Source organism: Leuciscus leuciscus (genome assembly GCF_965113295.1).
Source record: "Leuciscus leuciscus genome assembly, chromosome: 2".
Classification (NCBI taxonomy): domain Eukaryota; kingdom Metazoa; phylum Chordata; class Actinopteri; order Cypriniformes; family Leuciscidae; genus Leuciscus; species Leuciscus leuciscus.
In genome coordinates, this window is record NC_138726.1 from 24,920,539 (window position 1) to 24,939,735 (window position 19,197).

Sequence of the window (19,197 nt, forward strand, 5' to 3'; positions counted from 1 at the left end):
GGGCTTTGCTGTGCAAAGAGACATTTGCGCAGAGACCCTTTATGTCCTATAAATGTGTCGTATTTTTTGATAATCCGCGCAGATTTCAGTTGACGATTCTGTTTAAAGTTATTAATAACAAAACATGAATGAATGAGAAAGAAAATAACAGGATGTGCTTTATATTGAAAATAAATATTAAAAGCGTGATAAGTCGCGAAAGAGAACTGAATTCTACTGACAGGACGCTGTGCGCGCGCTCCGAGCGCAACACGGACAAGTAGCCTTTGTCTTCGGTTGCGCGCCTAAGCGGCCAAATAAACAGAAATATTTCAAAATGGCAAGTCGAGTATTCACGTAAACACAGCAGATGTACTCTGTGCATTCACTCTCTCTCTCTCACACACGCACACATAAGAGGATTTATGCTCATCACTTGGTAACTCAACCTCACAGTGAAAGCCCTGCACAATTAATTCCATATTGCAACTAATTTATTGTTTGCTGAATATTTGTTTGTTTTTAGTTGTCTATGGACCTAATAATTAGCCTACTACTGTTGAATTTTTTATTGAAAAAAGCACGTCTTTAATTTATATATATATATATATATATATATATTTTTTTTTTTTTCTACTGTGGCTCTTTTGGAAAAATGCATTATCCAAAAATGAAAAAATGGCTCTTTGGTCAAAAAAGGTTCCCGACCCCTGCCCTACGGGGTAGTTTTTGTTTGTTATGTTTTATTTAATAATAAGCCCATTGTTCCCTGCATCTGCTTTCTCGCCTCATCCCTTCCTGAAACCTGACAAAATGAATGCATCTCTAATAAACATATAACGTCAAACCTTCTACAACAAGCAAAACAGAAAATTGTAAACCCCGGCCTAAGCTAACATACTTTTCAACAAAACATATTTTTGGTTTCATTTTATTTTGATGGCCCATTTAACACATTCTGTTGACTAAGAAACGTTGCACCGACCTGTCAATTAACTCTCATTAGAATGTTCGTAGAGTATTAGTAGACTGGTAGGGTTAGTGTTAGAATAAGTTGACGTACTTGAAAAGTTATACTTACAGTCAGTATTGGGGGAGCATCACAATAAAGACTTAGCAGATTTTAAGCAGACAGTCTACTAAAACTCTAATGAGAGTTAGTTGACATGTTGTTAAAAAAAAAAGTTACTTATAGTTAACAGAATGTTCAAAAGGGACCATCAAAATAAAGTGTTACCATATTTTTAGACCACCGTATCATACAGTCTCATTGTGAGCTCAGGCTGAAATTCAAGAATTTCCTCAGACATCTTCTAATTGTCCTTTTAAACTTTAAACGTTAGCCATCAGAGACCCCGCAAAGTGCCATTCCAACACCAATGTGCTTCGTATTTTTGTGTTCTTTGTTTTGGAGCAAATAGTTTAAGTAAGGAAATCAAAAATCGATGTAGCACTAAACTGTAGTGGCATCACGTGATTTGGGCTTGCCTGTTAGGTTGGCTTTCATTACCTTGGGGAAACATCATGGCCCGACCTCAGAGGAGAAAAGGGCAGCACACTTCATCCTCTCCAAGACGGGAAGGGGGGAAAAAAACAGCGTCCTGGGCAGCTCGTTCATCTTGTTAAATTAAATACTCCACTTCACTGAACATGAACCGAGCTACCCACCACCGCACCTTTTTCCTCTCTCTCTATGTCTCCTTCTCTCCATCTTGATGCTCCTTTGTGTTTTCTTCATCCCTCAACAGTCACTGCTGTCTTCACCTCCCTCTGTTATCCCTCCGTTCTTGTCTCTCTGCCCAGTTCCTCATTCATTCCCTCTTTCCCTCACTCCTTTACTTTTGCCCCATGCCATCTTTTCCTCCACTCCCTCCCGTTTATCTCACCACTTGTCGGAGTGGTTGCCACAGAGGGGATTTAATGCAAAAACAATACAATCAATTTCCATTTTCACTGCTCTCTTTCTCTTTCCCCCTTCCGCATGCTAAATCGCCTGACGAAAAACAATTTCCTTGCAGAATGAAGACAAAGATGTTTGCTCGTGCTAATAAGGAAAATAATGAAAGACAAACAGAGATGATAAAGTGTGTGTGCCGCCTATTCACACAGAATAACCTTCTCTGCTTAATCTCATTTAAAACTGAGACCAATTGGGTATAGATCACATACATTTGCATGAGAGGTGCCATGGCTTGCGTGTGCATTGTAATAACTACACTCTCAGCATATGGGCTCATTCACATAGGAAGGAGAACAAAACACACGTCCTACTACATTTAAATGTGTGAAAGTTTCAGTTATTTTACTAAAATGACATAACAGTATTTAATTATATCACAAAGGGGGAATAAGAAAAAAATGGATGGATGGATGGACGGACGGACGGACGGACGGACGGACGGACACCCACCCCCCCCCCAAAAAAAACGAACAAAAAAAAGATAAATAGATCTACCTGGTCTGTTTTACAGAGTCTGAAGCTGGTTCCCATGAGGCTGAGGAAGACTCTTCCTTTGAGGCCACGCAGCTCGACGTAGCCACTCTTGTTTGTGTTATTTTTGCGAGGCTGACGGGAAATGGAGGACTGGGAGCTCACTGCAGACTGGAGAACCTCTAGCCAATCCTGACGTTCTCCTTAGAGGGAAGACAGAAGATGGAGGGAGGTAAGAAGTGGTGAGCATAACTGTGGAGGAACGCTGCATTCTGTTTGATGTATGTTGGTGAACGCGCAGGTATGCATGCGTGCTGTGCCACGGGAATAAAAGAGAAGGAAAAAGTGTCTAATATTATTGTTATACTTTATAAACTTTTAAATCTGCAAACAAAGCAGGTATGCAAAAGCCCCTGTGTCTCATTGTATTGCGTCTGCCTCTGTGTTTGTGTGTGTGCTTGTGAGATGGGGGAAGGAAGCCTGAGAGGGTTCTCTTGTGCTGTTTAAATAGGGCTACAGGGGCTTGCACAAATTCGTTGCAAGCACACACACTAGCCAAAAAACATTAACAGCTGGATACTCTTATCCTCTGCAGGTCTACAGCACCTGCCACATCCAGAGAGAGAGAGAGAGAGAGTAAGGGGAGAGAGAGAGCAGGATCTCATTTCAATAAAGGTGAGTGTTTCTGCGTACAATGTCTTTCAGACAAAACAAAAATTTTGCTTGTAGTCAGCAAAAGAGTTTTTAGGCGCAATGTAAGTGTTAGTGCATCAGATATATAACCATATTTGACTACTTAAATTAAGTTCAGGTCTATTTTATGATTATGAAAACAAATGTTTGATTCAGTATTGACACTCATGTGCGCATATGTATAAACTAAAGTAAATAAACAAAAAATTTTGGCAATATTGCTCTTTACTTGCCTCGCTCACACATCTCATTATGTATTCCTCACATTGCACAAGAAAAGGAAGACTGGAATTCAAACCTGTAATAATGGGAAAAAAGTAACAGCTTTCCCCACACTTTATGGATTGACATGTGTAAAGTATTCTTTGCCAGACTGCTGTCAGGGAGTTTTATAGGTGATAATTAAATAACACCAAAGAGTGCAGATAACTTTACTTTTGTTAAACATTACACCTGGGTTTGATTTATGAATATGATTTAATCCATTACAAACATTTTCTCCATTTATTGATAAACGTCAGCTAGAAGGCTGTGTGTGTGTGTATCAAGTTCAAAGTTTGGCTGGTTAGCATGGTCTCAACATGGGGTCAGTAATAAGTTAATACTTTTATTCAGAAAGGATGCATTAAATTGATTAAAATTGACTGTAAAGACATTTATAATTTTATATTTATAAAATGTATTTATTTATTCTGCATGACCATATTCTACATCCCTTAATCCTACCCAATACATAAACTTAACTATCTTACTAACTATTAATAAGCAGTAATTAGGAGTTTATTGAGGCAAAAGTCATAGTTAATAGTTAGTTAATAGTGAGAATTGGACCCTAATCTAAAGTGTGACCGAAATCGTTTAAGCTGTTTTCCACAGTTAGGCCAAACCGTTCTCGTTGCTTAACTGTTCCATTCAGTGCTGATCCGGCCCAGCAGGTACGGATATGATTTAATTTTCCAATGTGGAGCTGATAACAGAGCTCTTTGGAATGTAATACAAATGCGTCAATCATTGCCTTGGCAATGCAAGATTTTACAGATGGAATGAGATGTAAATAGCAACTGCATTATGGAGGATTATCAGATTTTTCTGTTAATTTTATTATTAACTTGTGTTTATTCGCTCAAATAGTGCTCTGCCAGCTACAGAGAAACTGGTAGCCAGGCAACAGACAAGTGACCAATCCTGAGTGGCGACGTCACTACACGCATCCTACTGGCACGGTTCAGCACGGCTGGTTAGAGAATTCCGGACCGCGAACGGCCGAACCAAGCTCAAGTGGAAATATAACAAACCGCTCCTTACTGTTATAAGAACTGTTCGGCCCAACGGTGGAAAACCCACGTTTTGCCATGAGAAAAGATTGCAGATTATATAGACTTTATTAATAAAAACAATTTGTTTCATTTTACAGCCCCAGTTATCACTGAGAGTGACCATGGCTTCAATAAAACCTCAAAGAAAGTTACAAACTGCACTTTGTGGTTACCTATAAAATCTGAAACCTTGAAAATTGGTGGCTGTGAAAGATATTCTTTCCCTTTCTTCATGAAAACATTGTTATTCACAAAATATTACACTCTCTCTGAAAAAAAGACCTGCAGTTGAAGACTGCCCCAGAAAGAGTGGATGTCATGAATGTTTTCACACACTCTTGTGCATCTAAATGATTCCCAATGTGCTGCTCGATCTCTAACACTAATTCTCATTCTTATCTTTTGTGCTCATCCCATGACCACCCACTTCCAGCTCTTTCATTCACTCACTCATTCTCTCTCTCCTCCTCTCTTGTGTTTATCTTAAGATTGATGACTCTTTCAGACTGCTATAAAGCTGTTTAAAGATGCATGAGCAGATCGGACCAGTGCTCTCTCTCTCTGTCTCTGAATTCTTCTTATGGTGGAAAGTACAGTTAAATGCATGCCTAAACTGACTTCCCTCAGAGTAATTCACTTACAATGGGTCAAAGGTCATTACACAAGAGCTGGGTAGAACGGAGGTACTGAGGAGACGATTATTTGTTGATATTCTAGGACACTATGGCACACAGCAGTGCTATTAGCCACAGATTTACCACAGTAATTGTGATGCGGAAAGCAAAAGGCCATGTCAATAACATGGTAATTGATTGGCTCATGGTGAACCCCTCACCCTTGCACTGTTGCTTTTACTGCAAGGTTTCTGAAATGTTAAATAATCTCACCAGTCTGAATGGCCTTGAGAAAGTCAAGTTGCTCTATTCACAAATAATGACAAATCATATGTATTATGCTTAGGTTTACAGATATTCAGTGTCCACAGAAAGTATTTGCAGATTTATGGAACACTCAAATATGTTTGAGCTTCATTGCATTAGAAACAAAATATCTAATTCAATGTAATGACATACATATTTAAGTGTAGTTTAAGAGGTCAACTACATTTTGAGACCTCTGTAGGAGAAAATTCCTTTAAAGAGGCAATATTATGTACAAAGTAATTATGTTTTTGGGGTCTAGAACAGGTTTTCATTCCTGAATGTTACAAAAACACATAATTTTTCACATAATCTGTAAGAAATGCTCTGTTTAGTTCAGTTGTCAATAAAGCCCCTTCTTCCGAAAACTCGCAACGCGCGCGCAGAGAGGTGCGTTTCAGACAGTGTTCGAACACAGAATTGATTCCTTGCCCTTGAAAGGACACATAAACACCAAATTATATCAATATACCCATCTAAATGCTCGTCTCGGCAAGTATGCTCTTGTTTATGTCATAAGTGAAACGGATTTGAGAAAGAAATGGATTTTTCAGTTTTTTTCGGTCCGTGCAGTCGGTCTTAAGCCCGGGACACACCAAACCGACGCCAAAGAACTAGCACTGATGAAAGCCGACTGTGTTGTCGCCTCGCATTGCCTGCGTCGGGGGGAAAAGCACTGACTCGTTCACTAAGCTGAACAGCCAATCAGAGTTCCTTCCTTCACCAACGGCCCGATGCGGCCGGAAAAAAGCAGACGAGGACCAATTTCTGCCGACGGTGCAGAATACACTGAAAAAACCCGACGGCCTGGTGTGTCCCGGGCTTTAAAGTGACAGCACACATTTAATATTTCTACTGTTGGCTGTGTCATTAATATTAATAAAAAAAGTATTAATTTAATATTAATTATTAATTCCGAAAAATTATCCGACCCGTGGCTCAAAAACTGTAAATGATCCGTACTGTAATTTTTGTGATCCGTTCCACCACTACTTCAAGCGTGTTTTTGAAATGTCACGCCATTACCATAACCACATATTTTAACACACGACTAACACAGTGCAACCAGGCCTCGTCTTGTTATTAAGAAAATATCACATAAAATGCAGGCAATGGTGTGGCAACAATATGCACCAACAGGGTGTTGTTTACTGTATATTCAATTTAAAGTTATCATCATTGTCTCGGTTGTTTCAGCTTCTCCTTAAGTCTGGCTTCTCTCTATCTCTATCTCTATCTCTCTCATTGAGTGTGCTGTGAAAGATCTCCTCAGAGCATCTTATCTTATAGCAGAGATGATAAAAGATAGAGAGTGGAAGTGAATTGGTTTAAAAAGGATTAGTGAAAGGGGGTCGAAATTTGAGATAGACAAAAAAGCAAAGAGGCTCACCTTCTTTCTCTACCCGAAACACAAAGATTCTTACAGAGGTGACCACCTCAAACTTATTTTCACCCAGAGCGCGAACTTGTTTAACTGCTGAAATAGGTATCAGGCCCTTCGAGTACATCTCCTGCAAAGAATGAGGGAGACAGAAAAATTATTCATAGCACAAAGTGCGTATGGACAGACAAACTACAAGTCAAATAATTAGACACACTTGACTGAATTTTGGTCTCTAACAATCTTAAAAACCTATGTAATGAATTATCAAACAAATGAAAACAAAAACACAACCAAAATAAACAAAAACAAAACCCTAAAAAAAATAATAATAATTTTTAAAAATTTAACAAAAAAATAAAATAAAAAAAAACATGTTTGGATGCACTGGATCAAATAGTGAAGGAAAACCCTTCTGCTTACAGAACATTTCATAAGTCACCTTGTGAATTTGGTTGGTGTACATTTACAGTATTCCGATACGTAATTTTTTTGTTATTAAATAATTGACGAGTTCACTAATATTCTAAAATGCAATGCAAAAAAATTATAATAATAATGAATGAGAACCATCATGTATCAACACTTTTGGCTGGTAGTGTACAAACACTGCAACATCACTTTCATACATTGTTTCCCACAGAAAGCTCAATCCAGCCATAATACATCTGCTTTCTGTAAAATAAAAATAAATAAAAGAAAAAAGAAAAGATGGATTGAGTCAAGCACACACACACTCACACACTCAAGCAGGCCTGATTCCTAATACCAGTCCCCAGTTAACAGGCTTGGCACTCCAGTATTTATAGTCTGATGTTTTGTGGGAAGAGATGAGGGAAACAGAGCTAGTTGTTTAGAGAAAGGAGTGTTTGGTCTCTCTGTGTGCTTCAAACCAACATAAGCCTCCAAAGCAGCAATAGAGCTCTGTGAGACCTCCTTTAGTCTACAGAACTCATACACAGCACTCCAGCCGCTCTAAAACAGCAGACTGTGATGGATAGAAAAGGGCAAATGCTGTGGAGAACTGAAAATGAAGTGAGAGAATGAGAGGGAGACAAGAGCTGTTTCAAAACCCAGTGAGCTGCCTACGCAAGGAGCATTTTAGGCAACATAGGTGACAAGTCTGTTCTAAAAGGTAGACATCTTCATTGAGCTACCTTGTTTTAGCCGAATACTAATGTAGCATTGCATAGATCTTTATGTGAAGGTGGCAATCCCAGTGATGAGCTCAAGGTACGCTCACTACCGTTCAGATATCTGGGTTTGCTAAAAAATGTTTTAATGTTTTTGAAAGAAGTCTCTTTATGCTCACCAAGGCTGCATTTATTGGATGAAAAAACAGTTATATTGTGAAATTATTTAATATTGTGAATTTATTATAATAACTGTTTTCTATTTTTATATATTTTAAAAAGCAATTTATTCCTGTGTTGGCAAAGCTGAATTTTCAGCATCATTACTCCAGTCTTCAGTGACTTCATACTAATAAGATGATTTGCTGCACAAGAAACATTTATTATTATCATTAATGTTGAAAACAGTTATCCAGCTTAATATTTATGTAGAAATTGTGATATATTTCAGAATTCTTTGATGAATAGAAAGTGTTAAAGAACAGCATTTATTTAAAATTGTGTTTCTTTTTTTTTATGTCTTTACTGTCTTTTGATCAAATTAATGCATGCTCACTGAATAAAAGTATTAATTTCTTAAAATAATCGCTATGACCCCAAACTTTTAAACGGTACTATATACAATATAAAATAATACTATAAAATATTATTCATTTAATACTGAGAAGTATAAAGAATATTTTTCTAAAGTGTAATTCGACACTTAAGTTTCGACACTTCGACTTAAGTTTAGTCGAGTTGCTGCCTACAGTATGTCAGTCGTTCCAAAACATTTGCGTATGAAGGTTCCATTTTAGTTAGAATGCTTCAGAAGATAGCTGACTGTAGGAAGCAGTGTAGTTCACTGTGTTTACGAACAGAGCTACAGTGAGCTCCACAGACAGAGAAAAAAGGCAAGAGAAGAGAATGAGACGGGAAAAAATGAAAGATTAATTTGTCCATTTCAGTTGGCTGTTAATTATTATGATGACCTTGCACTATTTCTAGATCTCGTCCATCCAGAAATAGAAGAGAAGATTTAGTGAGGGTCCCCCTCCTCAGCTAGCACAAATGGAAGAGGTAATGCCAAAGAAAGACAGGAAGAGAACGAATGAGGGAGAGAAAGCGAAAAAAACAGAGGATGAGAAAGAGAGAGGGATATGATAGCTTGGGGATTGCTTGATAGAGAGAGAATGAGTGAAGAACCAAGGGATCAAGGAAGAGAAGCTCACAAAGCAGAGGGAGCGTGAGATTGCGAGCGAGAGATTGCGAGCGAGAAAGAGAGAGAAAGTAGGGGTCAGAGAGAGCGCCATCTTCTCAAATTAAGGCAGCATGTTAACAACGATGGGCGCAGCTAACCCTAATTATGGTAGGGGGCAGCCATCACCCCTCTCCGGGATCTCGCTCCTCACTCGCTCTTTCTTTCCAATTTTGCATCCTTCCCTCCGCAGCCGTGTTATGGCCGTGAACTCCCTAGCATTTTAATGAGACTTCCTCTGACTAAAATCTGGACAACAGCGGAAGAGAGTAAAGGGGGATAAAAGTGAAGAGGTGTGCATGTTTATAGGAAGCTAAGTGGCAATAATGAGGCGCTCTCTAAGCTGGCATTAATTATTCATTATAATTACAATTTTCAGGGTCGGAATGATGAAGGGGGCTTAAAGAGTACATGTGCAAACGCAAGCGCATCCATTAAGAGTTTAGAGATGGTTTAAGTAGGTGTGTGCTTATACAAACACACATAAAGACGTATGGCGCACACAAAAAGTTTATAGCAGCAGGATGTACTCGTATTGTTTGTGCGCATCTGTGATGGCATGTCATGCTCACAGCAGGTTGTTCTATACATGCACTTTGATCAAGAACATATACATCTGAATATGCAATAGAGTTGAAGAGGCTGACTGATGAAGTCTGCATTTGATCAGAGACCAAGAGAGTGCTGTGATGCCATTAGCTTTTGTTTTCACTGGGTTAGTTCTGCAGTGGAGCCATGGGGACACCACCTGGCAGAGGAGCGCTACTGCAAGTGAGTAAAGTGTGTAAGCTGACTTAAATATATTGTGTGGAGTAAAAATCAATAAAATGCATTTGCATTTTTTTTTGGCATTGTCCAACACCAGCCAGAAGCACACAGCTGAATGTAGTATTCTAAAAGATCTGCTGTCATACACTATGTGACAAAAATTTTGAATAATTCAGTTTTTTTCATGTGTCTGAATATAGTCTCTTATGCACACAAAGGTTGCATTTATTTGATTAAAAATACAATAAAAAGAGTAATATTGTAAAATATTATTTAAATTTAAAATAACCGTTTTCTATTATAATATATTCTAAAATAGAATTTATTCCTGTGATGGCAAAGCTGAATTTTCTGCAGTCATTACTCCAGTCTTTAGTGTCACATGATCCTTCGGAGATCATTAAATTATGATTTGATGCTCAAATATGATCAATTATCACTGGTCCTCAAGTTTTTGCTGCTTTTTTGTGGAATTCATTCTTTGATGGAAAGAAAGTTGAAAACAACAGCACTTATTTGAAACAGTGTCTATGCAGAATAAAAGTATCCATTTCTCTTTTAGAATTTTTGGTAGTGTATCATGGTTTCCACAAAAACATTTAGCCGCAAAAAACTGTTTTTAACATTTTAAGGAGCAAATCAGCATAATGGAATCATGTGACACTGAAGACTGAAGTAATGGCTGCTGAATTTAAAATATATTTAAAACTAAAATTGCAAAAGCATTTTACAACATTGCTGTTTTTAGTTTGTATTTGATCAAATGCAGCTTTGGTAAGCATGAGAGACTTCTTTCAAAAACACACATACATACATACATACATACATACATACATATATATACACACATATATCTTTGAAAAAAAAATCTTATTCCAAACTTTTGACCAGTAGTGTAGTTGCAGGTCATGGGAAGCTCACATCTGCCCTAAACTGGATGACTAGAACCATCAAAAACAAAGGGCGGGTGGTGAGAAAGCTTTCCACTGGCACTCCCAGAGGACTTTTGAGCTTTTCTGGATTTTCTACACAGTTGTACTCAACCCAAATATCTCCACACACACTGCCTACTGACAGGTGACACTCTAAACCTCTTTCACTCACACATAAATGCCAAAACTCTGTGAAAGTGTTACTTGGATCCCCTGACGTTGCAGACCTGGTCGCAAGGTTGACGAAACATCAGGTAAGTTTGAGGGGAGACCATGCTGCTCCGTCCCCAAGGGTCCTACAGGAAACCAGTGGGAGTGTGGTGCTTGCCTCTCTCCCACGCTTAAGGTCTCTGATTGATGACATCATTATGTGATGTCAAGAAGTGAGCAGTGATTGAGATTAACCATTTCAATCAGAGAAGAGAGACTAAGGAGAGAATGTGTCCGCTGAGGACAATCAGTTGGAGGACAATTTCTTTGAAACTTTACGTCGTTTTCTTGATTAGTAATGCTTTTTAAGACAAATTGTCACTTTTCCTCAATTATTATTACATAGAAGGAAGCAAGTAAGCAACCATCCAGCATCCAAACAAACACACTAAAAAACGCTCAGAGGGCCAACTTATCAATGCCCTGGAAACCACTTGCAACACTATAGAATAGCCTCATGGCTGCAGGTTTTGTTTTGCCATCACTCACCCTATTCTAGTTAAGACTGCAAAAGGCATCATACTATATACATACATTCATACACGCACATAATATACACACATTATATATATACAGGTGTGTATATATATATATATATATATATACACACACACACACACATTATATATATATACACACACACACACACCTATATATATATATATATATATATATATATATATATATATATATATATATATATATATATATATATATATATATATATATTTAATGTAGATCATATTTCTATTTCAAATAAATTATGTTCTTTTTAATTTATCACAGTTTCCACAAAAATATTAAGCAATACAACTGTTTTCAACATTGGTAATAATAAGAAACATTACACGAGAAGTAAAAAATCTTACGGACCCAAAATGGTAAATATTTGCACTGCATCAGCCTATAAATTCATTATGTTTTACTTATCCTATTAGGGATGTTTTAATTATTTTATTTAAATAAATCCGTCATGAAAACAAGTTATGAAAACCACTGTGTCAATTATATTTCAACAACAAATTGGAGTAGAAACAATTTTATAATTAGATTTAGACGTTAATGTAAAAACTGCCTTATGCAATTTACATGTTTGCATACAATTTGTGGGATGTGCTGGACCAACAAGTTAGATTCACGGCGGCTTCACCTCGCAACCTACAGGACTTGAAGGATCTGCTGCTAATGTCTCAATGCCAGACACCACAGGACACCTTCAGGAGTACATGCCTTTGCGGGTCAGCATTGTTTTGGCAGCACACGGAGGACCAACAGCATATTAGGCAGGTGGTCATAATGTTTTGGCTCATCGGTGTATATCCTATAATGTGTGTGTGGCTGATGATACTCTTTAGATTAGGCTTAAAGGACTAAAGGAAAGACAAGAGCATGATACACCCAAAGCACCCTCCTCCATTTCTATTAAAGTGTCCTCTACCCCCACTGTTTCACACTGATGATATCACCTTGTTCCTGCATTCAGTGCCTCTTCTGTCAAACTGTGATAATACTACCTATATCCGCAAAAAGAGTGAGTGACAGTCGACAGCAATGGAGAATTATTTTAGTTTTATCCCACTGAAAGTGGAAATTAAGAGAGGGATTTGCAGCAGTTTGGACATTCTGAGATCCTTTAAACTGACATGCTGAGTCTTCTAGACTTGTCATAGCGCACCGCTCCCCACTCAAACTGAAACAAGAACATGACATGGCAGAGCCCTGGTGTGTGTGTGAGAATTAGTGAATATTGGTGTGTCACCTTATCGCTGTTGTAGTAAGTGAGATTTCCTCCTTCAAGCTTCACCCATCTTCTCTGAAAGACACGATTCCTACAAGTACAAAATGAAGTGTCATGTTGACAAAAGTCAAAACAAATGTGATGGGTGATTCACAACATTAGTCATGATACAAGATTAAAATGACTATCATTGAGGGTTTATTAGGGCCAAATCAATAATGTTGGCCAGTTTGACTACTCAACTGGCATTGTGGTGTGTCAACTAGTAGGCGAATGAAGAGGAAGAGAAAAACCCTAAACAGGAAGGCTGTTTTTAACAGTGGGTTTTAACATGTGTAAAAACTAATACCAAAATAAAGTGTGAAATATGTTGTAGCTTTAGCCCTGTCTTTGGTAAAGCGTTGTACACTTGTTTAAAAAAATATTTTGCTGTTTGTGGAGTTAGTCAAGATTTTTTTATGCTTTTGAAAGACTTCTTTAGCTGTATTTATTTAATCAAAAATACAGTAAAAAGAGCATAATTTTCAGCATCATTACTCCAGTCATCAGTCACATGATCCTTCAGAAATCATTCTAAAAGGATGATTTGGTGCCAAAGAAACGTATTGACCGTTATTTGACCATTTCTAATAATGTAAAAGTTATACATACTTTTGATTTTGAATTTAAAGCATCTGTGCTGAATAAAATCATTGATTTATATATATTTTTTTAATTCTTACTATCCCCAAACTTTTGTACACTGAGGTGGTCTTGGTCTTGTAACATTCAAATGGAAAAGATTTCAACTGAAACAGAAACTGCTGCTCAATGAGATCATGTCTATATTCATGTGTTTAATATATAGTAGGTTTAAAACAGCTTCAGAACATTGCAGAACATTGGGCACTTCACAGTCACCTCACAGCGGTGTAGAGTACAGCTTCCCGTTGTTGTGCGGCTTTAGAGGACTTGAAATGCATGAGTCTTTTATGGTCATATGGTCTCTATGCACTGTATGGCAAAAGCTGCGTGAAGTGCATATTTTGTGTTCCACAGAAGAAATAACACCATATGGAGTTAGAACGACACTTGTGTGTGATGTGATTATTCCTTAACATTGATACTTTGATATGTGTTTTAGTACTTGACTGACAGCATTCTCAAGATTAATCCTAAAAGAAAAGTTTAAACAAAGAGTGCAAAGCATCAAACAGAGGCCTGTATGGTCCTTACCCTTGAGGGGAGAGTTTGTCCAGCCAGCCTGCTTTGGCGGCAGAGTTACGGGTCCCATAGAAGCAGGCGTAGGGAGAAATGGAAACTTCTATTTGAGGGGGTAGGTCATCCATTTCCATACTGTATATGTCATTCACAACTGTTTGTGTCTGGGCCACAGCTGATGGTCCAGTGCTCAAGAGAAGAGCCGGAGGTGTAGGATGATTAGAAGAGCTTTCATTAGCCAATCGCTGACTAAGTGTGGACGCTTGGACAATGGAGTAACCATCATCATTATCAACATGTTGCTTGGAAAGGTCTTGCTTGTTATTGTGTGCTTTTTCTTTGGTTCGTGTCTGCTTTTTTCTAAAAAAAAAGAAAAAAAAAGAATACATTTGTTAAGTTGGTATAAGAACAAAGCTAAATAATAACAAGTACCTTCATTTAATTTCAATTAATAAAGAAGACTTTTCATTCATTGCTTTTGTTTAAAATGATGACCATATTTAGTTTTAGAGGGATAGTTTTAGTTTACCCCCAAAAAAATGTCAATTATCTCATCGACACCCTTATGTCGTTCCAAACCTGTACTGCATGACTGACTTTCTTTTTGAACATAAAAGAAGATATTTTGAGAAATGTTTATTTTGACAAGTGTTTTTTTGTCCATACAATAGAAGTCAGTGGTAACCAAAACTGTTTGGTTAACAACCTTCTTCCAAACATACAAGTTTGGAACAACATGAAGGTGAGTGAATTTTCATTAATGGGTCAAGTCAAGTCAAGTCAAGTCAAGTCAAGTCAAGTCATCTTCATTTATATAGCGCTTTTAACAATGTAGATTGTTTCAAAGCAGCTTTACAGAGACAAGCGTATAATTTAAGGTAACAGAGATTGTTTTGGCTTTATAGCGGTTCTTTAATAAAGTTATTTTCAAGCTAAAGTTATTTTTGATTGATTTGCTTCCGTCGCAACGATCATTTGTTATTAAATTAGGGGCCGCTAAGACGACACCATTCTCTCTGAACTATGATGAGGATATGCAAGGAATAATTTATAATTAATGAATTACTGAAAATGTATTTACACCCAAAGTAAATTAAAAGTAAGTTGGCCATTACACCTGCTACAAACCGAAGACAACGGAACAAATGCCAGAAACCAAATGTCAAAAATAGGGCATTTGGAAAATCTACAAACTGTGTGTTAAAATCACAGAAACAAGCAAGAATCTGAGGACTTCACATAAAAGTTTATTATTTTAGAATTAGGTTGTTAAAGTCCAAGCTAAATGACACTGAAGTTCACCACATTGTTTACCTCAACATCTGCTCTTCCAGGTTCTCTTTTACTCCTTGATTGGACATTACATCTTTGCCCAAATCCTGAAAAACAGATACAAGCAAGATGAAACTCTATAATACACTTCTATGAACTATAAGTAAAAGCAAGCCTATTTTCGAAATTATGTTTTAAAACACCATTCACACTTTTTATGCATGTCTTGGGGCATGTCCAGACCGGTAGACCAAATTAGAGACTTAAATTGTTACGTTGTGTTTTCTCCATTGTTTGTTTAGCTTTCACGGGGAAACATTTTGAAGCATAGCAAAATGTTACATATATATAAAATGTATCAGTAAGAGTGGGAAAATGCACCTGTTTCGTAGAGCGGTGACATTTTAAGATGAAGATGTGCTTTTTGGTTTCAACTGCAAGTAATGTGCTCTCAAATAGAATTAGACAATGCTATTTAACCTAACATTTCCCATTATGAATGATACAGTTTGGTTGCTTGGTCCTTTAGGTCGGATTGCTTTATCATCACAACCAAACCAATCAAGTAGAAAACGTGCCAGGTTTTGAAAACAAATTCTCCAAAATAGCCAGGTGTGAAGACAGCGTTACTGAAACTGTAACTCATAAGGAAGAGGCGTTAAGAATAGGAATATGCTCTACATGTGAGCTCATTAGATCATGTGATTTTACCACTGATATGTCATTCGTTTTATCACAAAATATTCCAGGGCAGGTATTTTTTGTATTCACTTACCAGTTCATTTTCTGCTGAATTGTACAGAAAAAGCTCTCCATATGGGGCAATGGGGGACAAGGTCCTTTGAACAGATGCTGCAATTAACACAACAGTCATTATTTCAAAACAGGTTGTGGTTTTGGTGGTATGAGTCTGTGAGGAGGGCAAAGGTGAAAGAGTAAGATAATGAAAGAACGAGGCATGAGAAAGAAAAGAACAAGCATAAAATGAGATCCCACACATTGTCCTTTAGTGCAGCCAGCTTAGAAAATGTACCAAAGAGGGAGCAGCTTGGGTGACTGGTTGTCAAGGTGACAAATGACCACCATATCTCTGCGGAGACAGTAAGGGGCAGCATGAATTCCAGACTGTTCCCTCCGGACGGACACACACATAGATATATAGCTAATAGACAGGGCCCCCCGCAAGATAAGACCCTACTGTAGGGTGTTTGATCTAGACGCCGCTATGTTATCTATGATAGAACTGTACTTTATTGTATCACATCTTAACCCAGTAGCTGAGGTGTCATTTCAGATCAGTCTCATCGTTTATCATTATCAAGAGTTGACCTTCTAACTACAGATGATACGCTCGCTCTCTTTTCCTCCCTCTCTGCCCTGTTTTATCAGTCTTCTACAAGAACCTGTTTCAGGAACATTGTGTAAATTGCTCTCAGAGCATTTTGTAATTGAACGTGGGATAGCACAGTCCTTTTTTGCCCCCTTCTATGCTGTCATCCTTAATTTGAAGGTGCCAAAATATTCTAAAACCACTGATTAAACCTTGGTTTCTAGTTCTTCTCTGCTGCAAACTAATTCCCTTGTTCCCAGTCTACACTTTTTAGTTTGAGTACTTTAAACTTTTCCTCTAAAACTTCATCTACCTTTCCATTACATTTTAGTCTCCAGAGAGTAAGAACAGAATTAAGTTGTAGATGTTGTAGATATACAGGCATTATTATACTACTTTTACACCCAAGTATGGTTTCTGACTTCAGTTTAACTTCCAATTCTCGACTACACACACACAGTCTCCGGCAAACAATTTCTCTTTCCTTATTCCTTTAGGACACTAAAAGTACCTTTCCTGCTGCAATTCCAAACACTGTGACATGTTCAGAATGAGGACCCAATGGAACATTTCAAAGCCAAAGGTGGTTTCAAAGGCACACACAAAAGCAAGTTTATGTAGGTTTGGCAAACTAGGCCTCTCCACATACATGCATACGGAGATAAGAGCAAATTCCATTGAGAGACTGCAGTACTGGCTTTGTCTGTTTCCCAGTGCTTATTTGAAATCCCATTTATTTTAACAGGTTAAAATATGGCTCAACGACTCAATCATGAATCAGAACAAAAGATATAAACCACTAAAACTGGAATAAAGTGAAGCATGGTGTACCTTCTTGGCTGCTTGTGGGGTAGACGGGTCCCTCAGACCTTGTGAGATGGTCAGTGTTGTTGTGTGCTGCCTCATTCCTGCACACACATTTGTGAGGATAAACATGTGAATGTTTTTTGAATATCTGACTGAATAAAAATAAATAAAATAAAAAAATTAAAAAATGTACAGTCCCTTTCTGTGACACTCGAATGAGGACTCCACCGCATTCCCATGCGGATACGGATCCTTAGGGAGTAGTAGTAAAGTGTTTCTTCAACTATGGTCGCTTTTGGTCTTGTAAACTCACTAAACACTTTAATTTGTCTACCAGCAATGTCCAGCAGTTTATATACCTGTGGAACCTGTGTACCTTATTTCTGGAAATCATGAACCAATAGCATTAGTGAAAATGCTGATGATGTAAATTATTTTTAAAAACTGTTGGTTTGCTTAGGCTATTTTCTTAGCTTATTTACCCAAAACACAAGTTAAAAAAAAAACTTGTATAATAATTCCTTGATTGTTTGTGTACCAACAGTATTATGTATAATTTTCCCACCCCAAAATGTGTCAGACATTCAGTTTCATTGTAAGATCCTAATGACACATTCACAAAGTCGCTGTTTCACTGAGTACCACTAGTTTTGCCAAACAAGTGCAGGTTCTGCAGCAACCAAAAAAGCAAAAATAATTAATTTTTGGTCATAATAGTTTTAGAAGGCCGAAATCATTGACTAAAACATTTAATTTGCGCTTTTTTGACGCCTGTGTCATTGTCTATTTTCGTGCAGACAACATGCATGCTTTCCCAAAAAACTATTTTCCAGTAATTACAGAAACTTTAATTTCGTTTTTGGTGGTAATTGAAAACCTTTGGTAAAAAGTTTGGTAAAAATGATTTCAAATTCGAGTCCCTGCTCATGGTTCTTTGATGACCCCAACCTCTTTCTTTCCCACTTTGTTTCCTGTCCACTCTCTAGCTATACTATCTAAATAAAGAGAAATACATCAAAAATATATATTACATAACTCATTTGTATATTTACTCACCAGTCATAAGGAGGTTTGAAGGGATGTTCAGGGATCTCTGGTACAGGCCTGTGTCGTAGCTTAAAGGAGCGGGTGGACCTCGGCTCAGAGGCTACCTCAATGAAGGGGCACTCCTCATATATTTCATTTTCAACCATTTCTCCCTGAAACCATACAGAAGCTCCTTCTGAAGGAAAGTCATCATTCTCATCAGGAATACGGTCTTCTGAAAAGTTTTCCAGTGATTCGCTGCTGCCACACTCAGAAGCTGAGCTAGAGCTGGAGGAAACAGCATGACATGTTACACTAGGAACTGTTTGAAAACCAATGGCCATCCGCTCTGAGTCAGCAATAGTCCTTGCAGGAACAGTTTGGCTAGTCATTTGGATGTTACTGCCCTGGGGATGCTGACAAGATGTTCCTCTCTGCCTATCCTTGGGAAACACTTGTCTAGGCCTTGGGATCGGCTTTCTCCTCACTGGTACTTTCACATAACTATTATTTCCATCTGCTTCCACCATCAGGGTCTCCAGGCTGCTTAAGATCCTCCGTCGGTGTCCAGTGGGAATATGGTCCACCTCTAGAAGCTTCTCCTCAGTTAGGCTCCTGAGGTCCTTAAGGCAACGGTAGCCAGCCTTGGCAAAGCTGGAGGCATATTGGGGCAGGTGCAGACTGGTCAGCCACACAGTAATCTCCTGGTCAGGCTCCATAGTAGATGAGACACAGGGGCCTTCAGTGGTCATGAAATCTACCGTATGGCATTGGTTGTCAAGGTTACTCTGAGACAAGTTGAAAAGATGTGGGAACACACCCTA

General features: G+C 38.0%; 1 protein-coding gene across 2 annotated transcripts in view; it reads right to left on the reverse strand.

Annotated features, from left to right (window-relative positions):
• The window catches only part of arap2 (ArfGAP with RhoGAP domain, ankyrin repeat and PH domain 2), a 93,869-nt gene that overhangs the window by 59,703 nt on the left and 14,969 nt on the right, over positions 1-19,197 (reverse strand). For both annotated transcript variants that reach the window (XM_082151392.1, XM_082151393.1), the window contains exons 2-9: positions 18,404-19,194; positions 17,372-17,448; positions 15,986-16,062; positions 15,253-15,317; positions 13,954-14,298; positions 12,760-12,829; positions 6,730-6,850; positions 2,435-2,613 (exon numbers count right to left, since the gene is read on the reverse strand). In XM_082151392.1, coding sequence (XP_082007518.1) covers positions 2,435-2,613; positions 6,730-6,850; positions 12,760-12,829; positions 13,954-14,298; positions 15,253-15,317; positions 15,986-16,062; positions 17,372-17,448; positions 18,404-19,125 — 1,656 coding nt within the window. In that variant the 5' untranslated portion in view covers positions 19,126-19,194. The remainder of the gene's footprint in view (positions 1-2,434; positions 2,614-6,729; positions 6,851-12,759; positions 12,830-13,953; positions 14,299-15,252; positions 15,318-15,985; positions 16,063-17,371; positions 17,449-18,403; positions 19,195-19,197) is intronic.